The sequence below is a fragment of the Alligator sinensis genome, unplaced genomic scaffold (genome assembly GCF_000455745.1).
Source record: "Alligator sinensis unplaced genomic scaffold, ASM45574v1 scaffold1164_1, whole genome shotgun sequence".
NCBI lineage: Eukaryota > Metazoa > Chordata > Crocodylia > Alligatoridae > Alligator > Alligator sinensis.
In genome coordinates, this window is record NW_005842225.1 from 1,690,938 (window position 1) to 1,700,625 (window position 9,688).

Here is a 9,688-nt window from a genome sequence, read left to right on the forward strand (position 1 = left end):
TGCCTGCTTCGGGCCCCAGCTAGGGGCAAGGACATTTAATTGAAAGTAAAAGCTGGCCAGCCTAGCCCCGACGCCTCCCTCGGATAAGCGGCATCACACCCAGCTGCATTAGCGCCCGCGTCCCGCCGAGCTGAAATTCCTTCGCACGCAGCTCTGAACGCGCGCAGCAAATGAGCAGCAAAGCCCTGGCAGTCACGTTCCCTGTGGCCGCCGGGGCAAACGGGCGAGCAGGAGCAGGCTGCGATGCGCTAAACGCTCCCCACCAGGCCGTGCGCTCGGCGCCTGGTGTGTTAACCGCTGGGAGAGGCCGGGGAGACAGCCTTTGCAGTCCCCGCTCCCCGCCGCGACTGCGAGGAAGGCCCCTGGGACTCAGCGCTGTGTCCGGGCGGCCGCGAAACCCCGCCGAAGTCAGGACTTCCCAAACACGGCTGATCTGCACAGCTGCGGGGGGATTTCAGGGCCATTTCCTGGAGGGGACCCACTTGAGCAAGGAGCGGGATTTAGCGCTCGAGCATCATCGCAGCCTTTGCGGAGGGCGACGGCGTAACAGCTTTCCAAGCCAGCCGGAACAGGAGGGGGGTGTTTTTAATTGCAGCTGAATGGATCTGACCTTATGGATGTCTGCTCACAAAAAGCTGCGGGATTAATAAGGGTGCCATCGCTGCCTCTGCTCAAAGACCTTAATGGAGCAGCTTAGCTCTTTGCTCCATGATTATAGCATCCTTACTCGCCTATCATGCCTGAGCCAGATGGTCCCAGGGAAATCAGAGCATATTTATATTTCTGCCTGCTACTCAGCCAGCTGCCCACTGATTCTGTTGCTTGCCGGCGGGCAGGGAGACCGGGTCTCCCAGGTGGGGTTCGCCCGCCCCCCGTCGGGGTCGCTCCTCTCCTAGGCCGTGTCAGAGGACTTGCAGAACGGAGCGGGAGCGGGAGGGGGAAGACGCGGCCTCCTGCAGCAGAGGCTGGAGACCTGCCCCGGGGCGCCTAAATCACCTGGCCCAGCTCCCCAGCGTGCAGCGGGTGTGTTGTGCGGTGCCCCGAGAGCAGCGGGCATCGCTGGGAGAAACCAGGGAGAGCCCAGCTGAGACCAGCGATGCCTGTCAAAGCCCCAGCTCTCCTGCACGCGAGCCGGGATATCAAACTGCTTCAGGTTTTACTCGTGCAAAGAGGCAGAGCCGTGTCCTCAGCCAGCGTCGCTCCCGCAGGGGCTGGTGAACGTGCACGCTGGGCCATCACGGCCGCAAAGGCCACGAGAGGAGATCGCTCTGAGCGGGGACCGATGGATGCAGCCTGAGCACGGTTCCCAGCCTTTAAATGCCTGGCTGCCCCCGCCGACCCCGCGCCGTGGGTGCGGGTGAGCTCCCCGGAGCAGCTCGCCCGCGTGCAGGATGGACACGCACGGGGCTGCTTCGGCTCCTTGCTGGCCCCAGGCCCCCTCGGCGGTACGCTGCTGGAGCCAGCTAAGCTACGGGAGAGGAGGGTCAGGCTAATATCTGTAAGCCCCTGCGATTGCTGACCCGGGTCTCTGAGCCCGCGCAGCATTGAGACGCCTGCCCCGGGAGCAGCTGGCGCTGCAGGAATATGAACCGCCGTGCCAGGGGCAGGGGTGCAGCTCTAGGGGCACTTCCCCTGCTCCTGGGAAGGCGACCCCAATGCCTACCGCGTGGCAGCTCCTGGCAGGTACTTCGCCACCCGGGTTTCGGTCCTCCCAGCGGCCTGCCCGGTTGTGCAGCTCTCGCAGGTGTCATCCTGCCGCGGCCGCAGGGTGCACGCCTGCCAGGAGGGCTGGGTGGCCTGGCCAGGCTGTCACCACGTGCCTCCCACCCCGGCTGCTCTTAGCAGGACGTCCTTGGCCCCCGGGAGCCCGCACCCGGCCCCGGCGCGGTGGTGCAGCCCCCCAAGGCCGAGGCGTGGAAGGGCTCGCCCCAGCCCGGCCAGTTCCTTCGATGACTCCTCGATCGACAGGATTTCAAATTCAGCATCTCGGTTGCCGCAGCAACCCTGTACTTCCCTGCTCTGATCTGATCAGTGTGCAGACACCCAACAGGATGCACCTTGGTTGTTATGGCAACACAGGACCACTCTCCAGCGCATCCCTGGCTTTGCTTTGGGGGCGAGCGGGGGGGTCTCAGGCCTCCAGCAAAGGAGAAGGGGCTGCGGCAGGCGTGTCCCAGTGGGGGGGCTGGCTCCCAGTCCCTGACCCCGACCCCGACCCCGACGTGCAGCCTACTGGGAAACCCTGGGAGCCCTCCCGGGGCCCAGGCTGCTGGGGCAATGCATGTGCGTGGCCCGGGCCCGATCCCCGGGTGAGCCCGTGCAGGCGCAGCCTCGCCAGGCGTGGTCCGAGCCAAGCAGCGCCCAGTCGGCCAGGCCTGGGAAGGGGCAGCAAGGAGCTCTCGGCCCTCGGGGCAGGAGCGGGGGAGGGGGGGCCGCGTGCAGGGCAGCGGAGGGCAGCTAGTGGCAGGGCCAGGCGATGCCCTCCAGCCCAGCGCCCGGCTGAAAGGTGGCTCCGGCCCCAAGCGTCTGCAACAGCCTCCCAAAGAGCCATTAGTCTTGCCTCAATCCTAATCCCAGCCCGCACCCTCCCCTCCGCAGGGAAGCAGATGAGTAACCAAAATGGCTTTCCCAAAGTCCTTTATGATTTGCGCTTAATGTTTTCCCGAAACATATGTGCGTGCCATCTGAATCCGAGCCGTGCACCTCTAATAGGCAGCGGCAGGTTTTGTGCCTCTGATTACAATGGGCCGGCTTCTGTGGTTTAGTGATGTGCAAAGGATTGGACTTTGGAGAGATTAAAATTATTTTCAGTATTAAGCACAACATTTCTAAGCTAATGCACTCTGCCTTGAATATAGATTCACAGACCAGGAAAGATTATAAAACATTAAATCTATGTAAATTCAGCTATAAATTTATATTTGAACAAATTCAACAAGAGATTTGACTTGGGGGCTTACAGCAAATAGGTTTTGGTTTCAATGCATATTGCAATCTTCAGCGGCAGTGCCGTGCTCCTTTTGAAAGCCCTGTGCCTGGCAGGTCACAGTTGAGAGACCAAGCAATTATGCCAGAGCGTGTTGATAATAAAATGGGAAAGCGACTCCATGTTTGTCTCGTCGCAGGACAAAAGCCGGCGCTTGTACCACGTCTGAAACACGGATCGCGGCCCGCTCCCTTCCCGGCAGAGCCGGCGGGGCTGGTGGCGCGGCCGGGGCGCGTGGCCCCATCCGCGTTGCCCCCCGTGACAGAGCCGTGGGAGTCAGGAGAAACTTTCTCTTTTTCGGCGGAGGCATAAAAATATAGTTAACAAAGGCTGCTTTTGAGTGGGATTGCAGGAAACCTACAACATAATGAACAAGCTGCCTACACAGAGATAAATGACAGCTGTGACTGAAGGAATAAACAGGATAATCTGGATTTAAATAAAACACAAGGGGGTTTTGGCAACATGCAAATTCACAATTTTATAAAATGTATCCTTTGAAAATTAAGAGCTCGTTTGAAGCCTGCAGCTGAGAACAATGGTGTGAGCACGGCTTCCCAGCGCGGGGCTGGAACTGGTCCTCGCTGCAGACTGGTGGAGAAGCAGGGCGCAGCCGAGGAAGGGCACGCGCGTCTGCGGAGGAGAGGAGCTCGGCGTTCCCGCCGGAGAGAAGTTGCAGCCGGTTCCCTCCTCGCCGGAGCAGGAGCACCACGGTCCTGGGGCACGCGGGCAGGGCGGGGGCTGCCTCGGCATCCCTGATGGGGAGGCGAAGCTGAAGGCGGAGGAGTATCAAACGCCCGAACCGGCAACCAAATCATACATATTTGATAGCTTGAGAGAAGCACCAGGCAGGGCCTGGATCCCAGCCCAGGCCTGGGGATAAAAGTTCCCTCATGACAACACGGAGCATCCAGGTGTCACTACAAACGAGCCCTCCGCCGCCGGGCTCTGATCTGAGCGTCGCTGATGCCCTTGTCCTGGTTTTACAGATGGGAAAACTGAGGAGCACAGATGAGATGGGGCAGGCCAAAAGCTGCCCAGCAGGGAGGGCAGGGCTGGGATTTGCCCCCAGACTGGGCTCCCCCTCGCAGCCCCCGTGAGACTGCACGAGAGGGGCTCGGGCCATGGCCGGGGCATGGCACTGGTGCCACAAAGACGCCGGCAGTGCCACGACCAGGCCTCCCTGGGGATGCTCCCCCGGCCCCTTGTGCGGGACTTTGTTAGTGTGAGTGCAAGCAATTAGAGCAGGGAGCGTGGCAGGCGGCGAGCGCTGTGAAGGTGAGCGGCTCGGCTGCCCGGGTGCAGGCTGGGCCTGGCGTGGGGCGAGCACTGCCTGCTGCAGGTCCTGCCCCTTCCCTGGGGGCACGTTACTGCCTCCTGCACGGGACCAGCAGCTCGCGCGGATGCCGCCTCGTGCATCTCCATGATAGAGAGGCCTGGCGTTGAGGCCGGCTCCGAGCAGCAATAAAACAGCTGCTTTGCAGCAAGGGAACACGTCGACTTCTGGAGCGACCGGGCAGCAGACGTGCGCGGCAGCGTGCCTGGGAAACCGGTCCACAGGGGTGCTCAGAGGCTGCACCTCGCTCCCCACCGGGCCCTGGAGCATGTGAGGAGCGGTGCTCCTCACGGGACCCGTTAGCTCTGTTACCTGCCCCCCCCCAACCCCCCCGGAGCCCCTCTCCTTTGCGGACGTGGCTGTCTCGGTCTGCGTGGGGCTCTGGACACGAGCGCACACACCACTGAATAACCCGGGCAGCTCGAGCGCAGCCTGGCGCGCGGCACCCGGGCGGAGGAGTGCCCGCGCAGGAGCCGTGTTGCAGCGAGAGGCTTTGGGTGTCCCCTTGGCAAGCCGGTGGCTGCCGTGTGCTGTGGGAGTCCACCGCCGCGTCTCCTTTTCCCCATTAGCGTCAGGGAAGTGGTGGCAGGTGCTGGCTCCCAGGTACCTCCATCATCCCTGGGTGTCACTTCCCCGGGGCAGCGCTTGCTCCTCTGGACTGGGTCCGAGCCTGCTTCACCCTGGGATGCTCCCTTCTCTGTCCCATCGCCACCGGATCCTCCTGGCTTCGGCTGCCTCCCTGCCGGGGGTTACTTTAGAAGACCTAATATCATCCCGACGACCTGTGGCACGAAGCTGCATTCGAGTTTTCGGGCAGAGAGACTCGGCGCTGTCACTAGCCAGAACAAGCGGTTGCCTGCGCTGGAGGAGGGTGCAGTAAACATTAGCTGCTCGCTGGCACGTTGCTGCTTATTCATGAGCATCCTCTTTTGTGCGAGAAGTGACTGGGAACCGGGAGCGAGGCGAGACTTGTCACTTCAGAGAACTGGCTGAGCCGCCTTGCTGCAGGATTTCTGCAAGATGCATGTTAAAGAGGTCTGTGCTAGCTCAGAATTGCTTTCGGTCCACAGGAGAGAACTGGATCCCGTACTCGTGGAGCATAAGCCTCTTGGAATAACCCTGGATTACGGAGCGTAATATACACCGTCAAGCCTGCTCTTCTCCGCGTGGAGGGACATCGGCATTTGGAGGGGACCGCAGCCAGCGCTGCCGCTCCGCTGTTTGTAAACGGGTGTTTCTTTCAGTTATCATTCAATAAAACTAAATCAGCACTCCAAAAAGATCGATAACTATGGAACGCAATTAAGCCCCTGCAGCTGAGTGCATTTGGAGCATAACTGCTGATCTGAAGGGAGATTTGATAACAAGAAAATAGAGCGTTACTCCTCTGAAATCCTTGCTAACCTGATCTTCGATACCAGGGTTTAACTCATTTACCAGCCCCTCCGGCTCCCAGCACCAGCGGCGCAGCGGGCACGCAGCTCCGGGGCGCCGGCACCGCGGGACCCACTCGCGGTCGCGGGGGCTGGCGGGGGGGATCTCTCCGTATGCCGGGGCTCGTATTCACAGGGCAGCTCACGTCCCTGCTCCCCGCGGAGGAGGATTAGCACTCGGGGCGGCCTGCGCAGCCCTGTGCAGCGCTCAATCCTCTCCACGGCTGCCCGCAAGCGCCTCCGACACCCCGGCTCACAAAATCCATCAGCTCCCTCCTGTCACTTTAATCTGTTCTGCTCAGCTGCCTCTGACCGGCCTAATTCCCATGCAGAAATTTTAGCCTTTTGGTTCCAAATTTCTCCACCGTTTGCTCAGGAACCGAATGGGGAATTTTGCACGGCCGTGCTCGTGCCGCCCGGCCCCTGCACCAGGGCAGGCCGGCCGGCCCCGTGGGCTGGGGCACGTCTGCGAGGGCTGAGGAGGAGCCGCCATGCCCAGGAGCGAGGGCGGCAGGTCACATACAGAGATCGGGAGCTATATTTGGCAAGTGGCTCTCGGAGACGAGTGCGAGAGACGGCGATTTCCATGGGAAGGCAGCTCCGCCGAGCCGCCTGGGTAGATTGGAAAGGGGCGAGGGCCCAGGTGCAACTCCCGGGGCTTGATGGGATGAATTTGCAGCGTGGAGCAGTGGCAGCTGTTGGCCGCCGTCCGTAGCAGCTTGTGTCCAGCGTGCTTCAGATCGGGAGCGCTTGCAAGGCCTCTCCGGTTCCTGAGCGAGCGAGCCGGTGCCCGGTACCCTCGCCCCAGCTGTGCCCTGCGGTGTGGGAGCAGCCCGGCTCTCTGGCTTCACCCTCACCTGCCTGGGGGAGATGCCGCTCCTCATGTCCAGGTACTTAGGATAGACGCCCTCCTAGCCAGGACAGCCAGGCACCATTACAGGCATCGCTCTCGGGGCAAGGTGTGGGGCAGGTGTCGGCCTTGAAGCCGCGTGCGTCCCGGGTGCTGCTGCTGTCGGCAGAGCGGGGAAAGCATACAACCGTCATCACCTTTCTGCAGAGACCGTGACCTTGGGCAGCAGGAGCACAGCTTTGGGCGACACGTAGCTGCCTGCCCTGCAAGAGGCCAAGGGTTTCTGTCACGTCTTGCACGGGACCAGCTGTATCAGCAGGAGTGAGGGGAGACCAGCTTTTGGCAGGCAGCCCGGGGGTCCCTCGTGCCGTGGGCTGCGCTCTGGGACGCTGCAGGCAGGGTGTGCTGGTTTCTTGTGGCAAAGCTGTGGGTGAGCTGGACTGCAGGACACGGGAACCCTTTTCCCCCCGACACGGGCGGATCTTGGACTATTTTTCTCCAGTAATTGTTTTTAAAGTAATACCCCTTGCCCAAGGAGACACAGCCTCCGATGGGCTTCAGGGCTCTCCCAGCACCAGGGAAGACTCGAGCCAGCAGCGCCCTGGCCTGTGCCTGCAGCCTGGACGGCTTTAGGAGCCAGGCAAGCAGGTCCCGCTATTGCTCAGCACACGCACAGGGCACGCACGAGCGGCCCGCATCCTGCAGTCACGCACACGTGTCAGGGCGAGCTATCGCACACGTGCTGCGGTCCAGCCATGAAACAATGGCTTGCCGGGGGCTGCCGTGTGACACCAGTGCCAGGGCGGGGGCCCCGGTGCTGCTCGAAGAACCGCTTCAAGCCCAGACACGTGGGTTTCGGCAGAAGCCCGTGGTGAGGATACAGCTTCCCAGTGCGGAGCGGTGCTGCACGCGCTCCCCTTGCCCCGCGGCTGCGGCAGCGCCGGGCAGGGGCTCTTCTCCGTGCTCAGCCCCAGGCCCCGGCATGCCCCACCACCAGGCAAAGGGGGGAGCACTAACCCCCTGCAGAAACACCCCTCCCTCTGCTCCTCGGCCCCCGCGGCCGCCCCCCGCGGGCGACCGAACAAGCAGGCGGCCAAGCAAGCCGTGGGGTGTGTGCAGACAGCCAGCACCCCCGGGAACACGAAGCCCCTGCTCTCATTGCAAGCCTCCGGTATTTCGGTCTGTCAGGCCCAACTCCCCCCCGTGACAGCCTCCCCTGCCCTTAGCTGGGAGCAGAGGCGGGAGGGCCTCGCAGAGAGCACGGGCGCTGCGGGTCCCAGTCCCGGCGCCTTGCATGGCCTCTCAGGTCCTCCGAGTCGGTGCAAAGCGGGTTTTGAAAGCTGCTGGGGGGTCGCACCGCTCGTGGGCTCCAGCAAGCTGCAACCTTGCTCGGCAGCCCGCCGCTTTGCAGCCGGAGGCAAGTTTCCCAGGCAGTAACGAGGGTCTCGAGTGCGGTGCCCCGCGGGGAGGCCGAGCCGCCCTGCCCTCACTCGGGCGCTGGCTGCAATTCACAGCGCAGCACGTGCGCCAGCCGGAGGCACCGCAGCACTTCAGCCAGCAGCCGAGGCAGGCGAAGAGGTGCTGCCGTGCGCTTGCCAGGCGCTTGCACCGGTGGCCTGCGAGCAGGGGTTGCACTCTCCTGCACGCGCGCGGGCCTGGCTGCAGTTTCCGTGCAATGCGATAGCCTGTTACCCAGGAAAGGCTTGCTGCGCGTTAATTTATCCAGCAGGCAAATTCCTTTTGGCTAATAAAAGTGCTTGCACAGGAAGCTCAAAACCCAGCAGCAATTAATTATTGACAGAGCATGTGAATTAGAGATAAAAGAAAAGTCATTCTTTCTCACACACAAGATAGTAAATAAATTTAATTATTGTACTAGAAGCCAGGGATCTTATTCTGTATTAAGTTTTATTAGCTGAGACATTTAAAAGCATGTCATCATAACAAAAAGGTCTTGTGTAATCCTAAATGCACCACTTCGGTACATGGCTCTGAAGTGAATAGACTTAATTGAGCAAATGGTAGCAGATGGCTTGCTGTACAGACAGGTATTGTACAGGTTTATTGTCAATTAACTTTTGTCTACATATGCCTATGGCAAATTGACTGTATAATACGTTACTGAGACCAGTTTGAACACGTGGCGCGCACTTCCCACATCTGCAGACAAATGAGGCTGAGAGTGGCGGGGACTGTGGAGGCCGCCTGGTTCCCCGCTGCCACGCTCGCGGTGCGCTTTGTCGGCGCCGCACGGACCGGGCAGGGCGGGCTGGGGACGCAACTGCAGAGCGCGCGCGTGCGCGGGATCCGCCCGCAGAACTAACCTCTCTTCCCCTCTCTCCCGCTTCCTCTCTCTGCAGCAGCGTGATGCCCAAGACGCTGGAGGGGCAGATAACGATGGAGAAAACCCCCAGCTACTTCGTGACCAACGAGGCCCCGAAACGCATCCACTCCATGGCCAAGGACACCAAGCTGATCGTGGTGGTGCGCAACCCAGTGACCAGGGCCATCTCGGACTACACGCAGACCCTCTCCAAGAAGCCCGACATCCCCACCTTCGAGGTGCTGGCCTTCAAGAACCGGACCCTGGGGCTGATCGACGCGTCCTGGAGTGCCATCCGCATCGGGATCTATGCGCTGCACCTGGAGAACTGGCTCCAGTACTTCCCCCTGTCCCAGATCCTCTTCGTGAGCGGCGAGCGGCTCATCATCGACCCTGCCGGCGAGATGGCCAAGGTCCAGGACTTCCTGGGCCTCAAAAGGCTGGTGACAGAGAAACACTTTTATTTCAATAAAACCAAGGGGTTCCCTTGCTTGAAGAAGCCGGAGGACGGCAGTCCGCCCCGGTGCCTGGGCAAGTCCAAGGGTCGAACTCACCCCAAAATAGACCCCGACGTCATCCACAGACTGCGGAAGTTTTACAAACCGTTCAACGTCATGTTCTACCAAATGACGGGGCAGGATTTCCAGTGGGAGCAGGAAGGAAGTGACAAATGAAGGCGGGAGGGCGGGGGGGAGAGCCCCTCTGCTCTCGAGGGGACCGCCGTCAGCCGCTTGGACTCGCGCGTGGCAGGGCCCGGGCC

General features: G+C 61.3%; 1 protein-coding gene across 1 annotated transcript in view; it reads left to right on the plus strand.

The window, feature by feature from the left end:
* LOC102371910 (heparan sulfate glucosamine 3-O-sulfotransferase 4) overlaps positions 1-9,602 on the plus strand; it is a 30,331-nt gene extending 20,729 nt beyond the window's left edge. The window contains exon 2 of the mRNA XM_025208233.1: positions 8,966-9,602. Coding sequence (XP_025064018.1) covers positions 8,966-9,602 — 637 coding nt within the window. The remainder of the gene's footprint in view (positions 1-8,965) is intronic.
* The last annotated feature ends 86 nt before the right edge of the window (positions 9,603-9,688 follow it).